Raw genomic sequence first — 24824 nt, 5'->3', positions numbered from 1 at the left:
TGGCCGCGAGTTAGTGATTCATTGTGTTGTGACGCAGTCAAGCCGGGAAGTCTGACGGTCTTGGTTAACCCGAGCGTCCACACAGTTCTTACCGTCAACAGAATCCTGGTTCAGTCAACAGACAGACGACCCTTCAGAAATCCCTCTTCATGTTCCTGCCAGATAGTAACTTCTTTGAGAAAAAGTCTGCTTTTCTTCGGGAAAAACAGTGCCCGTCCACCGTCAGAGCATCGCTTATTGCAGAAATCTGCTTAGGGGTGTGCAGGGCTCTGACACACACACGGGGATGGGCACACCGGTGTTGAGTGCCCGCCCCCCAGCCTTTGGGTTCCTTGGGGACCAGCGGAGACGGCCCAGAGGGTGAGCACTCAGGGAGGAGCTGGGGTTCCCTGGTGGACCCCGCATGTGCAAAGGCCTGGAAGCACGAGCGAGCCCAGGGATTTGGGGGGACGGGGAACTGCAAAGTGTTCTTTGCAACCAGAGCAGAGGTACTGGCAGGGGGGTGATGGGAGAGCAAACTTAAAGAGGCCCGTTCATGAGGGGCCTTAACATCCATGGTAAGTAGTCTGAATTTTTCATGTCAGTCAGTGGGATGCCATTTGTGAATTTGATTGGTTGATTGATTGGTTTAAAATATATTTGTATTGATTTCAGAGAGGAAGGGAGTGGGGGAGAGAGAGAAACATCAATGATGTGAGAGAATCATTGATCAGCTGCCTCCTGCACCCCCTCTAGTGGGGATCAAGCCCCCAACCTGGGCATGTGCCTGGAATCATGTGACTGAAATCGAACCCGGGATCCTTCAGACTCCAGGCCAATGCTCTATCCTCTGAGCCAAACCAGCCAGGGCCGTTTGTGAATTTCATACAGGCATAACATGTTTACCATTTGGCTGGATGGTAAGACATACCTAAAAGTAACAAAGAAAGTAAAAACAATGGCATCCAAAGACTGCCAGGAGACAGGATCTGAGTAAATGTGAAAGGGTTGGGTGCCAGTCTAGGAGCAGAGAATTGCTATAGGTTGTAGCCATCGGAGGCGTCTTCTTGATGGACAAAGGGCATTGGACCTTGAAGAGCAAGTAGAAGGAAAGGGAGATGCCTCATTGATGCCAAGGGGTGTCCGTTGCCTACAAAGACCGAGGCTAGTGGAAAGCAGGGAGGCTCTCTTACTGTCCCCACCACCATGGATGTCCCCAGCTCATTCCATGTGAGTACAGGGAATTGGCACGGTGTGGGGGACAGTGGAAGCAGTGTGGCCCGGTGTCCTAGCGAAAGGACAGAGGGATGGATGGGGTCATGAGCTGAGACCCCAAATTAGGCAGTGCTGGCTCCTCCCGGCTTGAGGCAGGCGGCTGGCATGCCAGAGTTCCCAGCAGCCCTTGAAGGTTGGTATGGATTCAGTACACGTCTGCCACCTACTGTGTGCGAGCACCGAGCTGCCTCTTGGCCACGGACTGGGCTCTGTCGTTTCACCTGGACCATTGCCTACGGGGAGGAAAAGTGAGTCGTTTTCTTGGACTCGATTGATTCACAGCTACTTCTTGATGCTATCAGGCCTGATCAATGCAATGGATTCCTATTTTTGTAAAGAATATATTTTTATTGATTTCAGAGAGGAAGGGAGAGGGAGTGTGAAACATCAGTGATGAGAGAGAATCGGGGACCGGCTGCCTCCTGCACGCCCCCTACTGGAGATCGAGCCCACAACCTGGACATGAGCCCTGACCGGGAATCGAACCCTGACCTCCTGGTTCATAGGCCGACACTCAACCACTGAGCCACGCCAGTCCAACCGAGAGAAAATTTTTAACCAATAAAATGTTGACAAAGCATAGAAGGAGCAAAGAGTGCGTTAGCTTCATGAAGTTTAATTCATCGTTTAGTATAACCCAGCTCGATTTAAAGAGTCTTCGCTGCTGGGTTGCCGCCCTTGGAGAACTTTGTTCCGGAAGATAAGGCTGCGTGTGCTCTGTGGGCTCCTTGCACCAGCAGAGAACTTCTCTCCCCCACGTGTTGGGGGCTGACACCCCATGGTTAAGGTCAAAGCGAGGTCCGATGCCTGTTCCCGGGAGCCCTCTGCGGACTCCCACCCACCCTGGAGCCGCTGACGCCTGGAGGCCCCACAGCTTTGCCCTCTTCCTTCCAATCCTTCTGGAAAGAATGCTCTTCCCTGATTAGAACCGCAGCCAAGTCCGGTCGGTCGGGTTGGAGGAGTGGAAGTGGGCTGGGCGCCTGCACCCCCGGGTCCGCTGGAGCCCTGGCCAGCATTGCCTTCCACCAGCAGCAAAGCCTAACACGGTTGCAGGGAAAAGTCACTGACTGCAGCAGCCCCTGGTGTTTGCTGAAAACGCCTCCTGCCGGGCCCACCTTCCCCCCAGCACGTTCTGGGGAGACTGAAGCTGCCGGCTGCAGGCTCCGTGCTCGGCTTGGCTGATTTCCAGAGCATCCAGGCCAGCCAGCCACGGAGGGACTGAAATACCAGCGGCGAGGTGCTCGCACCACATGGAACCTTCTGCCGCCAAAGGCAGCAGTGGCACCGGGAGCAGCACGCCAGCCGCAGCTCCGGGCCGCCGGGCTCCGCGGGGAGGGCAGGTCCCATCACCATGGTAAGAACCTCTGGCTTCCTCTGGCTTCTCACAGACCCACGCTGCTGCCTGAGGACGCTTAGCGGGCGGGTGGGAGCGTGAAAGGACAGCCACCTGTGCTCCGGGCCCACTGTCAGCTTCTCCGGGGAAGGACAGGGGCAGCCTCACCACCAGCTTGAAGAGTCGGCCGCTGGTTTGGGAAAAATGACTCCTTTCGTGTCTGGGGTGATGGCTGCCTTGTCACTGAGGAGGGGTGTCGGCTGGGCTCTCCCCGGGAGGACAGTCCCACGGTGACCTCAGTCGAGCCCCGATGGAAGCCGGCTGCGAAGGGCACCCGCTCCTCTGAGCGCGGTTGTGGTTTCCGGGAGACTTTGGGGGAGTTGCTGCCTGCCTTCTTGATGTTTTCGTGTGTCTCCATACCGGAGCAGCTTTCCGTTCCTACCGGTGAATTGTCACCGTCTGCAGACTCCACTGCTGGCTGGAGGCATTTGCAGGTTAAATGTTACCAGAGCCAACGCCTAAGTCAGGGGTCCTCAAACTACGGCCCGCGGGCCACATGCAAATACAAATATTGTATTTGTTCCCGTTTCGTTTTTTTACTTCAAAATAAGATATGTATAGTGTGCATAGGAATTTGTTCAAATTTTTTTTTTAAACTATAGTCCGGTCCTCCAACGGTCTGAGGGACAGTGAACTGGCCCCCTGTTTAAAAAGTTTGAGGACCCTTGGACTCTAAGTGACGCATTTATTTTTTTCCTTTGGAAACTGTCATCATGCCAGGCCGGCGTGGCTCAGTGGTCGAGCATCGACCTATGAACCAGGAGGTCCCGGTTTGATTCCCGGTCAGGGCCCATGCCCGGGTTGGGGGCTCGATCCCCAGTGTGGGGTGAACAGGAGGCAGCCGGTCCATGATTCTCTCTCATCATGGATGTTTCTATCTCCCTCTTCCTTCCTCTCTGAAATCAATAGTAATATACACTGAGTGGCCAGATGATTATGACCACCCCATCACTACTTCATTGACACTTCCAACAATACTGAATATTGAAAACTTCCTAAGCAAATATTCTCAAGGTTTTATGATTATTATTATTGGCATAACTAATTCACTTCATTGTACTGATGGGGTGGTCATAATCATCTGGCCACTCAGTGAATATATTTTTAAAAGCCTGTCGTTCGCAGGCAGAAGTGACAAGAGCCCACATTGTGCAGGAAAGTGTTGTGTGACTTTGTTGGGAGGAAGTTTGTCGGATTCCCTGTGCAGAGCAAACATGGTTGGGGCAGGTGCACCTTGTGGACCTGCCCCTAGGAGCGGGCGTTAGGATTGGCCGTGGACATGACCGTGTGCCCAGTTCACGGTCTCGGCTCCGTGTGACTTTTCTCCATCACCTGTGCCACGGGGCGGGGCGGGAGGAAGACGACCCCTTCTAACCAGTGAAGCCACTGGATGTTTTCTGTAAGGAGTCAGGGATGAAGGTAATAATATTGCATAACATTTAGGAGAAAATAGAACCCATCGTGGTGTAGCCAGTGCGCCTGATAGACACGTGTTTGACGGCACAGCTGATGTGTGGGAAACGATTGTTCCGTTTATAATCCCGATGAATGGAGAGCGCTGATGAGGGGAGTGTGGGCATTTATAGAAGTGGGTCGGCCTGCCCAGCCACTCGGAGAAGGGCCACGGGGAGCCGGGTGGACGAGAGCATCTCGGCTCAGTTCCTGACCTCCTCGTCCACCGGGGCACCCGTCAGCGGCTGGGAGACCCCGGGAAAGAAGCTGCAAAGATGAGGGACAAGCTTTCCCCCCCCTCACTGAGCTCTGCTACTGTTTCGGCATCTCCTCCGTTGTAGACGTGCCTCTGGCCTGTGGAGAAGTCACATTAAAGGCACTTATTTCTCCTGAACCAGCAGGACGGGGGGGAAATCACCTCCCCAGCCTGAGGGTTCACGGGCTCTTTCGTGCTGGGAAGGCATAATCATTCTTTTCTTCCCCTCAGTAGCCCGAGAACATTCCTTTAAGGATTAGAAAGCACGCGGCTGAAATGCCCAGAGAACCCCTGCCAGCACACTTTCAGCGTGGGCACAAGTTTAAGGCCAGTGGCAGTCGTTTTTTTTCTTTCTTTTTTTTTTTAAATAATTTTTTTATATATTTTATTGATTTTTTTACAGAGAGGAAGGGAGAGGGATAGAGAGTTAGAAACATCAATGAGAGAGAAACATTGATCAGCTGCCTCCTGCACACCCCCCACTTGGGATGTGCCCACAACCAAGGTACATGCCCTTGACGGGAATCGAACCTGGGACTCTTGAGTCTGCAGGCTGACACTCTATCCACTGAGCCAAACCGGTCAGGGCTCTTTCTTTTCTTTTTTAAGAATATATTTTTTTGTTGATTTCAGAGAGGAAGGGAGAGGGAGAGAGAGAGAAACATCAATGATGAGAGAGAATCATTGACTGGCTGCTTCCTACACGCCCCACACTGGGGATAGAGCCCACAACCTGGGCATGTGCCCTTGACCAGAATCGAACCTGGGACCCTTCAGTCCACAGGCCGACGCTCTGTCCACTGAGCCACACCAGCTAGGGCCTAGTGACAGACAGCCTTGCACAGCGGTCAGGGAGAAATACCAGGAGGCGGTCGGTGGGTGGGGCACGTAGACGCAATAGCACAGCGTGCTATGAACGTGTTTAGATTTTCAAAGGAGCCAGCTTCCTTCTGAGTCCAGGGGAGGGACCATGGGGACCGAGAGGGTGACCAAAAAATGGTGGTGGGGGGGGGGGAATGTGACTGCAAGCTGCCTGCTTCCAGGCCATCCTCTGGCTCTTTCGACTCGTGACTGTTTAGAGAGCGGGAAGACGTTACCCAATTGTACATCAAAACCAAAGCTTTGGTCTGCACCAGCTCTTCCCCAACGCAGACACTAGGATGATAACACTTGGGCAGGGAAGACATCCTGCCCAGCTGGCTTTTGCAAAGGGAACTGTGTTCATCTTCCCTCCGAGCCGGAACCCTGTCCAGAAAGCAGGGGACTGGCAAACCCGCCTTTGACTGCAAGGGGAGTGCATCTACGGGTTCAGCTTGCTCTAAGGCCCCCCCACAATGCGAAGGAACCCCATCTGCTTCTCATCGGGCAAATGTGGTCAGTTACCTTCCCAGAGCAAAGGCGCTCACTGTGTGTCAACCCCTGGACCTCATGAGAGTCAGCAAGGCGGGGCCTGCTGGGTGGTATACCAGATGGCCGGCGTGACGTGGGCTCTGGCCTGGGGTGGCTTTATTTCTTATTTTTTAAACTACAAATGTAAAAGCATTGCAAATAAGGAAGCCCACACTGCATGGCTACTGACAGCTTTAAATTGTTCCAAAGCCAAGGAAATGCCTCGATGTTTTCCAATAATATTTTGTAAATATGTAGGACATCGGTGCTATGTTTTAATCACTTTCGTAATCTTCATGCTTCCTTTTAGGCAGATGATGTTGTTGTTGTTGCTGCTGTTATTGTTGTTATCATGATCATCATCCTGATTGTACTGAGGCAAGGCACAGAGACGTTAAGTACTTTCCTGGGGACACACAGCTGGTGAGAGAGAGTGCCAGGGTGGGGCCCTGGCTTCTTTTATTTTTATTTTTAAAAAATATATATTTCATTGATTTTTTTAAAGAGAGGAAGGGAGAGAAATAGAGAGTTAGAAACATCGATGAGAGAGAAACATCATTCAGCTGCCTCCTGAACACCCTCTACTGGGGATGTGCCCGCAACCAAGGTACATGCCCTTGACCGGAATCGAACCTGGGACCTTTCAGTCCACAGGCAGACGCTCTATCCACTGAGCCAAACCCGTTAGAGCAGTGGTCGGCAGACTGCGGCTCGTGAGCCACATGCAGCTCTTTGGCCCCTTGAGTGTGACTCTTCCACAAAATACCACATGTAGGCGCGCACGTACAGTGCGATTGAAACTTCGTGGCCCATGCACAGAAGCCGGTATTTTGTGGAAGAGCCACACTCAAGGGGCCAAAGAGCGGCATGTGGCTCGGGAGCTGCAGTTTGCTGACCACTGGGTTAGGGCATGCCCTGGCTTCTTAAACTGCCTCACCACATAGCCTTCGAAGATACAGTGAAGGGAAGCCAGGCCAAACCTCCCATGTCGCAGCCTCTACAACTTCCAGTCTTGGATGTGTCTCTTCCCTCCTCATGTCCAGTCTGCTCCTAAGTCAGGTGTGTTCTTCCTTCTTGATGTCACCTGCATTGGTGCCCTGGCATTTGCTCAGTGTGATGCTGTGATTTATGACACGACATATATATTGGCCTTGGTCCTGTTTCTGGCACAGAACTCCTAAGACCCTTGGGATTTCCCACGTGATGAGAGCAAAGTGTCTCTTGTTACGTTAGGGAGGTGACTTTTGGAACGCAGCACATAGAATAAAGGGGTGAGTAATTATATTCATTAGGATGGGTGAAATACTGATTGTCAAGAAAGGGGCTTGTGTGGTGACAATTTTAGGGGGTTGAATGTGTTGGTGTCTTTGAGTTTCTCCTTGAAGATGGTGTCAAGGGCATTAAAAATTATAAATTGCTCATAGCAGCAATATCATAAAGATGAATAGCCTCTCTCGTTCATTTTTCTGTGGTCTCCGGTGAAGGAATCGTACTGCACGGGCTCAGGGAAGTGCAAAACTAAGCAAATATGAACTCGGTTCAAATTTCCATCCCATTAGTCGGCCTCATGGGTACCGATGACTCCTGATGGCTGCTGGACAGGTCGCATTGGGTGAGAAGACCCAGACCTAATATGTAGGGCTGATAGATAAAAGGCATTCATTGACGTTGTTGCTGATGAAGCATAAGGTTGATTGTAAAATCAATGTGACAGATGGAAGATCTGGGAGTGAACGAAAAGAAACTAATTAGCTGGATGCCCTGGGAATGAACTAGGTTCAAGATGGATGGAATCTCTGGGAGATGCTCAGAGGATTGCAGGAGAAATGATACACTTCAGGTTGTTGACCTTTACTGCAACTTTAAGTACCCCCACTCCCGCCCCACCCATGAACATGGACATGGCATAACATCAGACTCCTTTGGAGGTCCCTCCAGTTGAGCTTATAATAGATCAAGTTCACTCTCCCCTCCCTTTCCTGTTCTTGCTTCAATACTCTATATTCGTTGGCATTCCCAGGTACCTATAAGTGTTTGCCTCTCTCTGTCATCTCTTCTCGTCTTACTCTTTGCATTTAGCAACCCAATGTGTGGATCATGTGCCCAGAGGTTGTTGGCCCCTAAGATCTTGGCTGTGGGCATCTGCTTTTGGCTCTAGGAAGGGTTCAGACTCCCCAAAATGTGTCACCTTGAGTCAGCCTCCCTTGTGACCCCACCCTAGAAGCACAGCTCTATCTATTTGGGGAAATCTGGTGTTTGGAGTTTGAAATTTGCTGTGGATTTATAGCCTTTGTTACGAAAGTTCTTGGATTATTGTCCTCATTTGTTTAATTACCGTGTTTATTTTAGTTTCAATGGTGAACTTAAAATATAGTAAAACACGTATAGAAGTGTTTTAGGGAATGGATAAAATCTCTGATAGAAAGGGAGGAAAGTACACCTGTGTGTGCTTAGTAAATCTCACTTTTACACTAGCTGTTATGCTCGATCTGATTTTAACGTTTATTTTTTAAATTTATTTTTTTATTGTTAGTATTTCAGGTGTCCCCCCCCCCCACCCAGCCCTGCCCCACCCCAGGCCTTCACCACCCTATTGTCTGTGTCCATGGGCTATGCATATATGTTCTTTAGTTGATCTCTTCCCATCCTCCCATCCCCCTCCCCCTCTGAGATCTGTCAGTCTGTTCCATTCATTCATGTCTCTGGACCTATTTTGTTGGTCATTTTATTTTGTCCATTAGATTCCACATGTAAATGAGATCACGTGATGTTTGTCTCTCTCTGACTGGCTTGTTTCTCGTAGCACAATGTTTCTTATGAACACTATGGCTGATTAATTAGCTCATAGGACGCGTGGCTCATCAGTGTGGGTGTGTTGTCATAGCAACGGAAGGCTATACTTTAATATACCTAAGGCTTCCCCAGTTTGTGTTCACTTAGCATAGAGATCCTTTGCAACACTGTGTTTATTATTTATGTTTAATTAAATTGAAGAAAAAAATACCATTTACCTTGTCTAGGACTTAGAATTGCCTATTAAGTTTGTGTGAAAGTGCATTAGCAAATAATGGATAAATTTTTTAAGATAGCTAAAATTAAAGACTACATCAAAATGGACACAGTTGACTCCTGGACTATATATGGATTATATATGCTTCCTCTCCCTGACCCTCTTCTTCATTTGCTTGAGGTACTGATTTACTTAAATCAAGGAGTTTTCAGTATAATATTTTTATTCAAATATAACATACAAACTGAAAAAGTGCATAAATCATAATTGTGCACCTCACATTTCTGCACAATGTACAGTCTTGTAATTAACACCCAGCTCAAAGAATAGAACATACTTTTTTTAAAAATATATTTTATTGATTTTTTTACAGAGAGGAAGTGAGAGGGATAGAGAGTTAGAAACATTGATCAGCTGCCTCCTACACACTCCCTACTGGGGATGTGCCCGCAACCAAGGTACATGCCCTTGACCGGAATTGAACCTGGGACCCTTGAGTCTGCAGGCCGATGCTCTATCCACTGAGCAAAACCGGTTAGGGCAGAACATACTTATTTTTAAGCTTTATATACCCTCTTTCATTTGTGTTTCTAAAAAGAAGCAAAAAATCCCGTTGATGTAAAGTTACATCAATCGATCTTTGTGTAGCCTGGCCGGCCTGGCTCAGTAGTTGAGCTTCGACCCATGAACCATTGATAGAAACAGCCATGATGAGGGAGAATCATTGACTGGCTGCCTCCTGCACTCCCCCCACTGGGGATTGAGCCCATAACCCGAGCATGTGCCCTGACGGGAAATCGAACTGTGACCTCCTGGTTCATAGGTCGACACTCAGCCACTGAGCCATGCCGGATCTTGTACTTTTTGATGCCTTTAAAGATCAAAGTGAAAATATAATTGACTTACCAGAGGACTTAAATAAAGTTGGCAGATCGTATGATTTTTTTTCTAGTTTGAATTAACCCTTGTGAAGTGGGAAGTTGGAGTGGAGAGAGGTAATTCCTTTGTTCTCATCTTAGCCTTCCTTGCAACATGGTGACCTCAGGATCCGGGCCTTGCAAATAGACGGTGTTCAATACATGTTTGTTGAATGAATATGTGAAACTATAAATATAGACCAGTATCCTCAGCATATTAATTAGAAAATCTAAGGTGCAGAATAATGGGTTTATGTTGCTCTATTTGCATGAAAAGGGGACAGCACAGACATGAATACATCTCTATTCTGGATTAAATATGTATTCTGGGGCACACCACAGCCTGGTAAGAGTGGTTGCTTCAGAGAAAGAGAGCTCGCAAGGGTGCCCATATCTTCTTCTCCTCCAAAACCAACTAAAAAAGTTAAAGAGACCATGTTACTTTAAATCCCTCTGTATTGGGGGCAAGAATTAGAAATTGAAGGTACTGCTGGATTCCTAAGGAATATGGGCTCTCGGTTTCTTTTGTGAGCGTTGATAGCTTCCGTTTATTGTAAGAAAAAAAGAATTGACATTTTTGGGTCATTTTGCTCCTTGCCATCTGCCACAGAAACACTGACATGGGGATGAGACGGGCACAATGTCAAGTTGGCACCATTTAGCGTGGGATTAGTTTTAAATGCGAAACATCCCAAGCTTGTATCTCGGTCTTGTTTTCAGTGGCCACGCTTTCTTGTTAAAAGCCTGCCTTTGGTCTCTTGGGCTTTTTTTAAAAACCCCCGTGGCTTTCCTCCTAGGGCAGTGGTCGGCAAACTCATTCGTCAACAGAGCCAAATATCAACAGTACAACGACTGAAATTTCTTTTGAGAGCCAAATTTTTTAAACTTAAACTATATAGGTAGGTACATTGTTAGTAACTTAATTAGGGTACTCCTAAGGCTTAGGAAGAGCCACACTCAAGGGGCCAAAGAGCCGCATGTGGCTCGCGAGCCGCAGTTTGCCGACCACGGTCCGAGGGGATTGCCGTTTGGGTTTTCTGTACCGCTGATCTCATTGGGAAGAACGGACCCAAATGCCCAGGAGCACGGCCTTTGTCAGCCCTGCCGTCCTTTGCTGTGGTCCTCCAGGGGCGGCCACACTCAGCAGCCCGCTGGGCTTCATGCCAGGGGCCTTTGCCTGGGGTCACCCTGGAAACAGAGACCATTTGCTCCTCTGTGGTTGTACTGAAACCCGCGTGTCTTATTGATAAAGGTCTCAGAGATGGTTGGTGGTCGTAAGCTTCCATTGGGCACTGAGCAGGGGCACGGGCCACGCAGATGGGGCAAGGCCCCGCCCGTATTATCACGTGGCCCTTCAGACTTCACGAGGAATCCCCTACTTTGGCAGCTTCCGTTGTGGCCCTGTCTTATAAGAGGGGCACACAACCCTTTCACAAACAGGCGTGTTCTTCAGGGTGGGAAGAACCCGCTTGGCATTCATCTGGGGGATGACCCAGGCTCATTTTGTGGAGCAACTTTTCGGCCAAAAGTTCATGTCTTTGGGAAACAGGTTGCCTTCTTCAGGGCGTGGGTGTGAGCTCGAGGTCGGCTTGCGGGTGGGCCCAGGTACACGACCTGCCTCTTGAGACAGCCCAGGTGATGAGCAGTGAGCACAGAGGCCCAGCCTCAGAGGCGCGCTCTGGAGCTGCGGAAGGGCAAGCAAGGGGGCGGGCTGCCATCTGAGCGTTCATCTAGAACAGTGGTTCTCAACCTTCCTAAGGCCGCGACCCTGTAATACAGTTCCCCATGTTGTGGGGACCCCCAACCATAACATTATTTTCGTGGCTACTTCATCACTGTAATGTTGCTACTGTTATGAATCGTCATGTAAATATCTGATATGCAGGATGTATTTTCATTGTGACAAATTGAACATAATGAAAGCATAGCGATTAATCACAAAAACAATATGTAATTATATATGTGTTTTCCGTTGGTCTTAGGCGACCCCTGTGAAAGGGCCGTTCGACCGCCAAAGGGGTCGTGACCCACAGATCAGCGGTTCTCAACCGCTGATCTAGAACCAACAACTGACTAGGGCTCAATGAAGGGGACCCCGCTCCAAACTCAAACGGGACAGTCACACATGTGCCCACCACCACCACGCTTTGGTCCGGGGTAGTTTAGCACAGGGACCCCATTGTAGCAAGGGACAGAGAGTCTGCAGTGAGAACCCAGCCAGCCACCAGGACAGGAACCAAGTGGCGGTTCATCACATGATGATTTGTGGTCATTTCTGGGGTGTTATGGACTGAATGTTCTTGTCTCCCCTACATTCATATATTGAAATCCTAATCCCCAATGCGATGGTATTGGGAGCTGGGACCTTTTGGAGGTCCTTAGGTTTAGAGATGAAGTCATGAGGGTGGGCTCCCAGGATGGCTGTAGTCCCCCTGTAAGAAGCAGAGCCCAGCCGGCGTGGCTCAGTGGTTGAGCATCGACCTATTCACCAGGAGGTCAAGGTTAGATTCCCGGTCAGGGCATATGCCTGGGTTGCAGGCTCAAGCACCAGCATGGGGCGTGCAGGAGACAGCCAATCACGAAGAAGAAGAGACAGAACCGTTTCTCTCTCTCAGCCATGGGAGGGCACAGCAAGAAGGTGGCCGTCTGCAAGCCAGGAAGGAGCCCTCACTGGGAATCAAATTTTCCAGCACCTTGATATTGGACTTGTAGCCTCCAGAATTATTAGGAAGTAAATTTTACTTTAGGAACAAATCCTCATGGTGATTTAAAGATGCAGCAGCCTTGATTGATCCTGAATATTAAAAAAAAAAAAAAAACCCACATTGATTTAGATGCCATTGGGAAGGTACTCATGACAAGAAGTAAAAGTGGCCCTAACCGGTTTGGCTCAGTGGATGGAGCGTCAGCCTGCGGACTGAAAGGTCCCAGGTTCGATTCCGGTCAAGGGCATGTAACTTGGTTGCGGACACATCCCCAGTAGGGGGTGTGCAGGAGGCAGGTGATCGATGTTTCTCTCTCATCGATGTTTCTAACTCTCTATCCCTCTCCCTTCCTCTCTGTAAAAAATCAATAAAATATATATATATATATATATATATATATATATATATATATATATTTTTTTTTAAATTTTTAAAAAGAAGTAAAAGTGGTAATTAGAAGAACAACAAAAATATTTTATACAGTTTTCCCGTGATGTTCCTGACATCTGCTGCCATGTTGGTAAATGTGGGAAGAACATTTCCGTTCTTGTTTCCAGAACCCGCAGTGAAACCGGCTGCTGGTGTGCTTTTCCGTGGGTTAAAATATTTCCAGAAAGTGCGTTCTCGCTCCCGCGTTAAAGGCAAACATCTGCCAAACCGGAGTTATTAAGCTGCGTTCGGCAGATGTGAACGTTGGACCGGCTTCAAAGGAAATTCGATTTGGCTTTGAGGGTTATTTGAACCTTTTCAAGATCAAGTTTCCCTTTCGCCTGCATATTATTCGTGACATCTTATTTCTCAGTGGATGACTTTCTCGTGGCCGTTCACCTTTGGGCTGTCACTTGTTGTTCACAGAGCCCTGGCTTGAGGCCAAGGGGTGAAGGCACCGTGAAATGTCATCGGTGGGACCACGTCCATCACAGAGGATGGTGGCTGCCTGCGCCCCAGACAGGTTGGCGAGAACCTTGGCCTGGATGCCTCGCTTTCCATCACAGAGGGGGTGACTGCTGACCCCCAACACAGTGGATAGTTTGGCCATTTCTTTGTCACACTCCCAACATCTCCTGTTTTACCCACATACATGTTTATTAGCATGGCTTCTTCCCCTCTAATCCTTTTCTCTGCTGCTGCTTCTAAAATTATACACTACGCCCTAACCGGTTTGGCTCAGTGGATAGAGCATTGGCCTGTGGACTGAAAGGTCCCAGGTTCGATTCCGGCCAAGGGCATGTACCTGGGTTGCGGGCACATCCCCAGTAGGAGGTGTGCAGGAGGCAGCTGATCGATGTTTCTCTCTCATTGATGTTTCTAACTCTATCTCTCTCCCTCTCTATGAAAAATCAATAAAATATATATATTTTTAAATTATGCACTTAAAATCAGTGCAATGGTGGCCAGCCAGTGTGGCTCAGTGATTGAGCATTGTCCTTAGAACCAGGAGGTCATGGTTCGATTCCTGGTCAGGGCACATGCCTGGGTTGCAGACTTGATCACCAGTAGGGGGCGTGCAGGAGGCAGCTGATCAATGATTCCCTCCCATCATATCTCTCTCTCTCTCTCTCTCTCTCTTTCTCCCTCTCTCTGAAATCAGTAAAAACACATTTTTAAAAAATCAAATAAGTATAATTAAAGGTTTGCGCAACTGAAAGTTCATTCCACAGTTTTTCACCCTGGTGTAGAATGACAATTTGAGATCGTAAAGCACTGGGGAAAACAGAAGTTAGAGGGCTTAGGTTCAGTGTGACATTTAATGAACAGAAAACCTGCAGTTGAAGAGCTGAATAAATGAGCCCCCATGTATTATGCTTCCGAATTTTAAAGATACTGTGACTTTTTTAATAAAAAGATGTTTTTATTGATTTTTAGAGAGAGGGGAAGGGAGAAAGATAGAGAGATGGAAACATCAGTTGGCTGCCTCCTGCACGCCCCCTACTAGGGATAGAGCCCACAACCTGGGCCTGGGCCCTGACCAGGAATTGAACAGGTGACCTCTTGGTTCAGGGGTCAGTGTTCACTGAGCCATGCCACCTGGGCAAAGATAACGTGACAGTTTGCACAGATAGGAGACTTGCTTGATCAGATCAGTCATTTAAAGGAGTTTGTAAATAGGGCGGACACCCCCACCCCCTTTTCTAACCATGGCTCACTTGTGACTGTACCTACTAAAATAACGTTTGTCTTACGATAAATATTGGGAGAGTGGGGGAGCTATTTTTCTAGCCAGAGACTAGCTGGCCCAAGAAACACCTAGTTTCGTCGGACACAGTGAGCACTGAGAACCAATCAGTGGTTCTCTCTCATCATTGATGTTTCTGTCTCTCTCTCCCTCTCCCTTCCTCTCTGAAATCAATAAAAATCTTTATTTTTTTAAAGAAATGGTGGAAGCACGGAGCCTTTACTGGTCTCTGCTGTAGGTGGTACCCTCACTGTAATTTATAGCTGTCGTCATTGGCTTGCAACGCCTGCTATGGTTTATGGATCTTAGAGGACTCTGCCTCCACCTGCTAGGCGTCGTATAATGTTATTACTTTGTACGTCGGGAATTACATTCGCCCCCACAGTTGCCAGCCTTCCCATACTCACTGATTACCGTATGCAGTGCAATTTGTCACTTTTGAGGGAAACTGCCTCTTGTACATGTTCAAATATTAGAAGGGGGAAAAAATGAGCTTGGATGTTAAAGAATAAAATATACTGGTGTATGGGGAAATTTTTCTCATGGTGGGCATAGTAAGTAAAATATAGCTTTAATAGAATAAATCCATATTGTGTATAATAGTGCCAATCAAATTGTTTCTTTCTCTCTAGCCAGTTAAATAACGAATTAATACTGTAACGCTTCCCAGAAATTGGTGTTCTATAAATTAGGGGACCTTATACTGTGTCTATTCATATTTTAAATGACTTTCTTTTTTGTTCTATAGACAGAGCTACCTCAACATCTATAATCATTTTCCTTATTACTCTTTATTTTTCCATCTTTTTACAAGACATCTTACATTTTTTAAAACAGCTCTTTGTGAACTTCTATGCATATATGCATAACCCATGGACACAGACAATAGGGTGGTGAAAGCATTGGGCAAGGGGCAGGACTAGAAGAGGTCAATGGGGGGGGGGGAAATATGGGGACATATGTAATACTCTCAACAATAAATAAAACATAAAAACAGCTCTTTGTAAAATTTTTGATTAATGCAGGGAAGGTCAACATGGTGAAGATTTTTGCAAAAAAGAAAAGTCTTATGTGTATTGTTCTGTCTTGTGATGGGCACTACGAAACCATGAATAATCCTATTTGTTTCACTCATTCTCAAGTTTATGTAAATCAAATCCTACAGTTACCCTGTCACAAACATCACTGACTAACCTTGCTCCTGAAATGTATTCCATACCATTCTCCCAGCATGAATGGACTTGAAATCCCTCATTCATTTTCTCAGCAACATCGATGGTAGGGAGGACTGTAAACATTAGAGAAAAACAGAGCTGTGACAGGCTGGTGCCTGTGTCGGAGAATATTCTATGTGGAAAACAAATATTCCCCCTCCTTCCCCCTTTTAAAATATTTCTTTTAATTTTTATGTTTTTCAGTTCCAGTTGACGTTCAGTATTATTTTGTATTAACTTTGTGTCCAGTGTACAGCTTAGTGCTTAGACAGTCATGTACTTCACAAAATGTTCCCTCCGATATTTCCAGTACCCACCTGGCCCCGCACGTGGTTATTACAATATTACTGACTGTATTTCCTGTCTGTACTTGACCTGCCTGAGACTGTTTTGTAACTGCCCATCCGTACTTCTCAACCCCCTCACCTTTTTCTTTTTAAATGTATTTTTATTGATTTCAGAGAGGAAGGGAGAGGGAGAGAGAGATAGAAACATCAATGATGAGAGAGAATCATTGATTGGCTGCCTCCTGCGCGCCCTCACACTGGGGATTGAGCCTGAAACCTGGGCACGTGCCCTGACCAGGAATTGAACCGTGACCTCCTGGTTCATAGGTTGACGCTCAACCACTGAGCCACGCCGGCCAGGCTCACTTTTTTCAATAAATCAACAAACAAGTCTCTGTGAGGATGCAGAGAAAAGGGAGCTCCTGGGCACTGTTGGGAGGAGTGCAGATTGGCGCAGCCACTATGGGGAAACAGTATGGAGGGTCCTCAAAAAATTAAAAATGGAACTGCCTGATGACCCAGCGATTCCACTTCTGGGAATATATCTGAAAACACTAATTCAAAAAAATATACGCACCCCTGTGTTCATTGCAGATATAAGCAGACTTGGTATACAGTAGGTGTTTGATAAATGTAGTTAAAACTGAATTTTACTCTTACCTCAATTGTACGGTCCCAAAGATTAGGAACTACATGCTTACTCTTCCTACAACTGAGGTCTTTAAACAAGCTTGCTTTCAAGTACCATGAGGTTCTTCATTTTGTCCTTCATTAAGCCTCAATATTGGACATTTAGTTATATTGGCCAAGCCATGATCATCAACTAATTTTTTTTTTACATTTTAGCCTCCATTGCTCGCCCACCCCATCCTCCCCTTCCCCCCACCCCCAGGCCCAGAGATAAGAGTTTAAATTAACTAAGAAGAATTTTTTCTGTTTTATGATTATTCATACACTAGAGGCCCGATGCATGAAAATTCATGCAAGAATGGGTCTGCCTTCCCATGCTGCCCAGAGGCCCGGAGCGGCTGGGGTGGTGTGGAACGCCATGGCGACGACACAAGTGTCCCACCTGCCGCTTGGCACCTGTGTATGCAAATTAACCCGCCATCTTTGTTGGGTTGATTTGCATACTCACCCCTGATTGGCTGGTGGGCATTGTGAAGGTACAGACAATTTGCATCTTTCTCTTTTATTAGAGTAGATGTTTTTGAGACAGAATATGGCTTTATTCCCTAGTAATATGGCTTTTTCTTCTAGGGAAGAATGAATAGGCTGAGCTAATGTTACATATATGGCATTTTCTTAACACATTTCGTACTGCATAGAAATCTCTAAGACATACGCCAGGGACCGCATGTTTTTGGGCAAACTGCACGTTATTTAAATCATCATAACTACAGATCATATTGCACTTTAGGTGTTGTTTTTCAATAATTATAACATTTTTATTTGCAAAAACAAACAATTAAAGTTCCTAGTACTTTTTTAAACGTATGGTGCTGCGTAAAACATTTTCCTCTATGAAGAGGGACCAAACAAAATTTACATAAGTATCTAGATTCGCTCCTTTTTCCATGGGCGTGAAAAACGTGAGCAGTCCTTAACAGATGGCCCACGAAACACAAGAAAGCTCGTGAGCGGTACAAAAGGTGTTAAGTGTGTCCCGTGTTTTTGACCAGAGTGCATTTCATTTGGAAGCATTCCCAAGCCACGTGAGCTGTGAGTGCCAACATCTCTTTCAAACACAAATTGGATTTGATCGTGTTTACGTTGGACGCGTGCAGTTTAGTTCTTTCTTTTCACCTACATTCTCGCTACTCGTGCTGAGACAACCTTCAGAATAGTGACACTTCTTATAGCTTTTCTCAGTCAATTCACAAACATGTATTGAGCCCCTACTGTGTGCAGAACACAGCGCTAAGCGTGTGAGGAATGCAGATGAGAATCATGTACAGTCTTGTTCTCCAGCTTGGGAGTTAATTATTGAGGAAGGTTGAGCTTTGTGGGGAAGGAGATGGCTAGAAATGGAATCCTGGGAGGAACCTTGGTAGGCTGCCACTCCACCTGTTGCTTAGTGCTCAGGCCCATCTATAGCTCCCCCTAGTGGTATCATCTCCCTTAGTTGATCCCTACGAGTGAGGGGGCTCACCACCTCCAACGTTTCCTGTTGGAATTTTGGACAACGTTGATCCAAGTTAAAAGTATGTCTTGAGCCCTAGCTGGTTTGGCTCAGTGGATAGAGTGTTGGCCTGCAGACTGAAGGGCCCCAGGTTCCAGTCCGGTCAAGGACACATACCTCGGTTTCAGACTCCATCCTGGCCCCGGTGGGAAGCGTGCGGGAAGCAACCAACTGATGTGTCTCTCTCACATCGATCTTTTTCTCTCTGTGTCTCTCCTCCTCCCTTCCACTCTCTCTAAAAATCAGTGGAGCCCTGGCTGGGTTGGCTCAGAGTGTCAGCCTGTGGGTTGAAGGGATCCAGGTTCAATCCCGGTCAAGGGCACAATCCCTGGTTTGCGGACTTGATCCCCAGTGTGGGGCATGCAGGAGGCAGCCGATCAGTGATTCTCTCACATCATTGATGTTTTCATCTCTCTCTCCCTCTCCCTTCATCTCTGAAATCAATAAAAATATACTATAAAAATCAATGGCAAAATATCCATTGACTTAAGTGAGGATTAAGAAAAAAAAAGTATGTCTTGAAATTGTGTAAGGATCTTCTCTGAGCCTTCCATGTGATCTTTCTGTCACATGCCAGGCCTGCAAAAATGCGAACATCTCCCAAGGGTCTGACGTGTTAATGACTTGGATTGGCTCAATTCTCTCTCTCTCTCTCTCTCTCTCTCTCTCTCTCTCTCTCTCTCTCTCTCTTTCTCTCTCTCTCTCTCTCTCTCTCTCTCTCTCTCTCTCTCTTTCTCTCTCTCTCTCTCTCTCTCTCTCTCTCTCTCTCTTTCTCTTTCTCTCTCTCTCTCTCTCTGTAAAAAAAATCAATAAAATATATTTTAAAAAAAAGAAAAGAAATCTACTGCTGAGACCCTACTTCTATGAGGTGATTCCTATGATCAGGTACAAATACTGCAGCCAGAGCCATTTTTTAAAAAAAATATTTTTTATTGATTTTTTTTACAGAGAGGAAGAGAGAGGGATAGAGAGTTAGAAACATCAATGAGAGAGAAACATCGATCAGCTGCCTCCTGCACACCCTCTACTGGGGATGTGCCCACAACCAAGGTACATGCCCTTGACCGGGATCGAACCTGGGACCCTTGAGTCCACAGGCCGACACTCTATCCACTGAGCCAAACCGGTTAGGGCCAGAGCCACGACTCTTCAGCACCATGGAGACTTTGGCCTAATTCTTTGCTCATGGTTCTAGGTACTGCCGCACTTCCCTGCCACTTCCCTGGGTCTTTTACGTGAGGAGGTGAGATCCTTTGTTGTTGAGAAGGACATGGTCTTCCCGAGGGCTAAGTCAGGAATACCCTGAGCAGGTCTGATGGAGGACGGACGGGCGGCAGACTGCAGGTTGAAATGCTAACCTTTGCCTTTCACTGCGACAGCACCAACGCGGAAGCAGAAGCACATCATCTCCATCATTTCCAGCGTTTCAGTCATTGGAATTAACAATTGCACCAAGGGCATTTGACCTTGGCATCAAAGAGTAGATGCTTTGCAGGATTTTGCTCGTGGAAATGTTTGAAAAGTAGATTCTTTATATGCCAACGGAGAGAAAGGGATATAAAGATTAAACCTAAGAAGAGAGTGAATGTTAAAAAGCTCAAGCGGCCAGCCAGTGTGGCTCAGTGGTTGAGCGCCGACCTATGAACCAGGAGGTCACGGTTCCATTCCCGGTCAAGGGCACATGCCTGGGTTGCGGGCTCGATCCCCAGTGTGGGGCGTGCAGGAGGCAGCCGATCAATGATTCTCATCATTGGCCTCTCTCTCTCTCTCTCTCTCTCTCTCTCTCTCTCTCTCTCTCTCCTCTCCCTCTCCCTCTCCCTCTCCCTCCCTCCCTCCCTCTTTCTCTCGCTCTCCCTCTCCCTCTCCCTCTCCCTTCCTCTCTCAAATCAATAAAAATATTTTTTTTAAGTTGAAACAGAGAATGAGGAAAGAAACAGTTTTTAGGATATCTCTCCTTGTTTCTCTCTGCCTAACTCCAATTTAAGTGCCAGCACTGGAAGGTTTTGTTGTTTTTTCCTTTTTCCAGTTGGCCAGGGTCTGTCCTTACCTGGCCAGTTAGTTACTCTAAGCGGGAACTTTAATAATTTGTACTATTATTCCTAGGAAACTACAAAGGCTTTTAAACACTCTAGCGATGGCATAGAGCAGCATTGAGGAGCTTTCTGCAGGGCGCCAGGCTTGTGCTGTGCATGAGATTGTATCTCTCTGAGCTCATAAAACAGCAGGGTAGCCGACATCCAGGGTCATTGGGCTCCCATAAATCCACGGAGCTCTGACGGGGGTGCTGATGTACCTTCGCGGCCAGTGTTTACCTTGATCTCCCAGGAAACACGACGGACCACTGTGGAGAGAGCTCGATGGATGTCTACCCTTCAAGGCAGATGAGCTTGAGCCTTATATCATTTTATATGATTAAAGGGAAGGGCATAAAAAGTCAGTGACATATCTGTTTCAGTCTACTGCTTGGGTACCGCTCAGAAAATCTTAAACTGATATTTGTCCCTCTAAGAGTGCTTGAGGGAATTTTAAATTCTAGCACAGTGAGACGCTCATCACTGTTTGGGGATTGTAGTTGACATTGTTTTAGATGGTGCCTGTTTCCACGGTAATATCATAAATAACATCTAAACAGGGAAAGCAGACATTGTGCGGATGACCGGGTTTATGAAAACTCTTGGCGTAGATCATTAAAACCGGTTGAGAGTGTCAGCAATTATAAGATGCACATTAAAATGCAAATGCTCTTTTGATTCATTAGAAAATTAACCCCAATGTGATGTGCGTGCCAGGGGTCGAGAATTTAAAATCGGAGAATAATTATATTTCCACACTTTAAAAGGTATTTATTTACTTACACGGCTAGGACACTCGTTACTACTGCCAATGGAAAAGTGGCCTGCCATTGGTCACTTTCCCCTGGTTCCAGGTTCATGTTATTAACCCTCCAACCTCGACTTGAGGACTCACCCAACACCCCGTCTTCTCCATGGCGTTTAATTGTCATCCCTCTACCCCGTTTCAGTCACCCCCTGCCATGATTACACCTTCGATGTTACTATTAGCAGGACGGTGTTGGATCTACTCCGCTTTCAGCTCATGCACAACATGACTGTGATTTTATTAAATGCATGTCCTTCTGTCCACACACGTGGGCACCTCTATTTAATTAGGTCTTTGATCTTTTATATACAAGGGAATATTACTCGGCCATAAAAAAGAATAGTCTTACCATTTGCAACGATGTGGATGGACCGAGAGGGTATTGTGCTAAGTGAAATAAGCCAGGACAGAGGAAGGCACATACCATATGGTTTCACTTCTATGTGGAAATCTATAAAACAAAGAACAGAAACAGATCAGAGACACGGAGAATAAACCTGCTGGTTGCCAGGTGGGACGGGGGTTGAGGAACTGGGTGAAAAAGACGAAGGGATTAAGAAGTACAAATTGAGAGTTATAAAAGCGTCGCAGGGATGTGAAAGTACAGCATCGGGCAGTGATGGCGAACCTGTGACACGCGTGTCAGAGGTGACACACGAACTCATTTTTTTGGTTGATTTTTCTTTGTTAAATGGCATTTAAATATATAAAATAAATATCAAAAATATAAGTCTTGCCGAAACCGGTTTGGCTCAGTGGATAGAGCGTCGGCCTACGGACTGAAAGGTCCCAGGTTCGATTCCGGTCAAGGGCATGTACCTGGGTTGCGGGCACTTCCCCAGTGGGGGAGTGTGCAAGAGGCGGCTGATCGATGTTTCTCTCTCATCGATGTTTCTAACTCTCTATCTCTCTCCCTTCCTCTCTGTAAAAAATCAATAAAATATATTTTTAAAAAAAATATATATATATATGTCTTTGTTTTACTGTGGTTGCAAATATCAAAAAATGTCTATATGTGACACGGCACCAAAGTTAAGTTAGGGTTTTTCAAAATGCTGACACGCCGAGCTCAAAAGGTTCGCCATCCCTGGCATAGGGACTCTAGTCAATAATTGTAATAACAATGTATGGAGCCACGTGGGTACTAGACTTATGGAGGGATCACTTCATAAATTATGTAAATGTATAATCACCATACTGTACACCTGAAACTAATACAAAACAATATTGAATGTCAACTGTAATTGAAATAAAAATTTTAAATTTAGCCGAAACCGGTTTGGCTCAGTGGATAGAGCGTCGGCCTGCGGACTGAAAGGTCCCAGGTTCGATTCCGGTCAAGGGCATGTGCCTGGGTTGCGGGCACATCTCCAGTGGGAGATGTGCAGGAGGCAGCTGGTTGATGTTTCTCTCTCATCGATGTTTCTGACTCTCTATCTCTCTCCCTTCCTCTCTGTGAAAAATCAATAAAATATATTTTTAAAAAAATTTTAAATTTAAAAAAATGACAATTTTCAAAAATATTAAATTAACATTCACCACCTAAATTCCATAATCGTTAAGGTCTGCCCCATCTACTGTTAATATTGCTGTCCTCTCTGAAAGTCAGGCAAGTGCTTCATTGGGGTGTGGAATTTTAGAGTGGGAAATTGGGGTAACCATCTCCTCCAGGGCTGGTACATTAGTTTCACTGAACCCCTTCGCAAAGACACTGCAGTCCTCGCTGGTCTGGCTCAGTGGATAGAGCGTCCGCCTGCGGACTGAAGGGCCCCGGGTTTGATTCCGGTCAAGGGCACATGCCGGGGTTGCGGGCACATCCCCAGTGGGGGGTGTGCAGGAGGCGGCTGATCGATGTTTCTCATCGATGCTTCTAACTCTCTATCCCTTTCCCTTCCTCTCTGGAAAAAATCAATAAAATATATTTTTTTAAAAAAGAATCAACCAATGCGGGTATAAATAACTGGAAAAACAGATCTGTGTCTCTCTTTCCCTCCCTACCCTTCCCTCTCTAAAATTAAAACAACAACAACACACAAAAACACTTCTCTGAAGGGGCTAATTCTGCCTGGAGCATTATCACTTCAGACCTAAGTGAAATGATTTTACCTGTGAATCCTTTGCTACAAACATAGGAGTTCTTCCCCAGCTGATGTGAGTGTCCGGTGTGGGAGGCAGCCAATCGATGTGTCTCTCTCACACTGATGTTTTTCTCTCTCTACCTCTCCCCTCCCTTCCACTCTCTCTCTCTCTCCCAAAAAAAAAATCAATGGAAAATTATCTTTGGTGAGGATTTTAAACAAAAGGAAAAAAAAAAAAAGGGAGAGGTAAGAATGAGTCTGGGCTGTGGATTGAAATTTGAAGTGTTGGAGTGAACTCAGGTTCTTATTTTTTTTATATATTTTTTTAATAATCATTTGTACTTGTTGGCTATTTTATTATTTTTTTATATATTTTATTGATTTTTTACAGAGAGGAAGGGAGAGGGATAGTTAGAAACATCGATGAGAGAGAGAAACATCGATCAACTGCCTCCTGCACACTCCCTACTGGGGATGTGCCCGCAATCAAGGTACATGTCCTTGACTGGAATCGAACCTGGGATCCTTCAGTCCGTAGGCCGACGTTCTATCCACTGAGTCAAACCAGTTAGAGTTAGGGCTGAACTCAGGTTTTTAATATATAGAGACAGATGTCAAAATAAACGGGCATGCGCCCTGACCAGGAATCGAACCGGGACCTCCTGGGTCCTAGATCGACGCTCAACCACTGAGCCACACTGCATCTCAAATCAATACGGGTCACCTTTTATGTTTAGGTTAGCGACGCTTACTCCTTTTCTCTTCCTGATTCCATCACTCCCTAATCATTTATTTTGTGGCCTAGGAGTGTGTGGAGGGGTTCTCTTTGTTTTGGAGGGGGTGGTACAGATGCCAGGGAGGGAGGCCTGAAGAGCCATTGCTGTTAACGGCGAAGCCAGAGGGAGATTTATGAACAGCCTGACCCAGCTCAGCCCGCCTCCAGCCGGACACGGTCACCCCGTGCAAAGGGCTGCTCTGGGGCTCAGGACGGTGCTGTGCGCGTCACTCCACTCGGCTCCACAGAGCCATGTGTCTGCAGTGCCCGCCCGTGTGTGGGAGTAGCTGTGCGCGCACACGGCTGGTGATGTGCTTTTCCCTGAGTCTGTGGGGAAGGAGGTTGATAACAGAGTCTGGGAGGTAGTGGTCATAGCAGGGGCCAGAAAATAGTATGGAGCCCTTCTGTGTCTCATTTTTAATTTGCGATCATGGATCTTGCAGTGAACTTTTCTTGTCTGTTTTTTTAAAAAAAGATTTGTTAATTCTAGCTGGTTTTGCTCAGTGGATAGAGCATCGGCTGTGGACGGAAGGGTCCGGGTTTGATTCCGGTCAAGGGCACGTACCTCGGTTGCAGGCTCCTCCCAGGCCCGGGCCCTGGTCGGGGCTCATGCAGGAGGCAGCCAATCAATCTGCTTCTCTCACATCAATGTTTCTCTCTGTCTTGCCCTCTCTCTTCCACTCTCTCTCAGAATCAATGGAAAAATATCCTCGGGTGAGGATTAAAAATAAAAACATTTTTTTAGCCCTAGCTGGTTTGGCTCAGTGGGTAGAGCATCGGCCCACAGACTGAAAGGTCTGGGTTCGATTCTGATCGAGGGCACATAACTCAGTTGCCAGCTTGATCCCCAGCCCTG

General features: G+C 46.8%; 1 protein-coding gene across 3 annotated transcripts in view; it reads left to right on the top strand.

The window, feature by feature from the left end:
• PLD5 (phospholipase D family member 5) overlaps positions 1-24824 on the top strand; it is a 165917-nt gene that overhangs the window by 40161 nt on the left and 100932 nt on the right. Inside the window, exon 1 of one of the 3 annotated variants that reach the window (XM_059677326.1) lies at positions 2579-2608. The exons of the other annotated variants lie outside the window; for them this stretch is intronic. Within the exon in view, the coding sequence (XP_059533309.1) occupies positions 2606-2608 (3 nt within the window). The 5' untranslated portion in view covers positions 2579-2605. Of the gene's footprint in view, positions 1-2578; positions 2609-24824 lie in introns of those variants that run through there. 3 annotated transcript variants of the gene reach the window in all.

Source organism: Myotis daubentonii, chromosome 20 (genome assembly GCF_963259705.1).
Source record: "Myotis daubentonii chromosome 20, mMyoDau2.1, whole genome shotgun sequence".
NCBI classification, from domain to species: domain Eukaryota; kingdom Metazoa; phylum Chordata; class Mammalia; order Chiroptera; family Vespertilionidae; genus Myotis; species Myotis daubentonii.
Note: the sequence above shows the minus strand (reverse complement) of the source record. Positions and strands in the feature narration are given on the sequence as shown.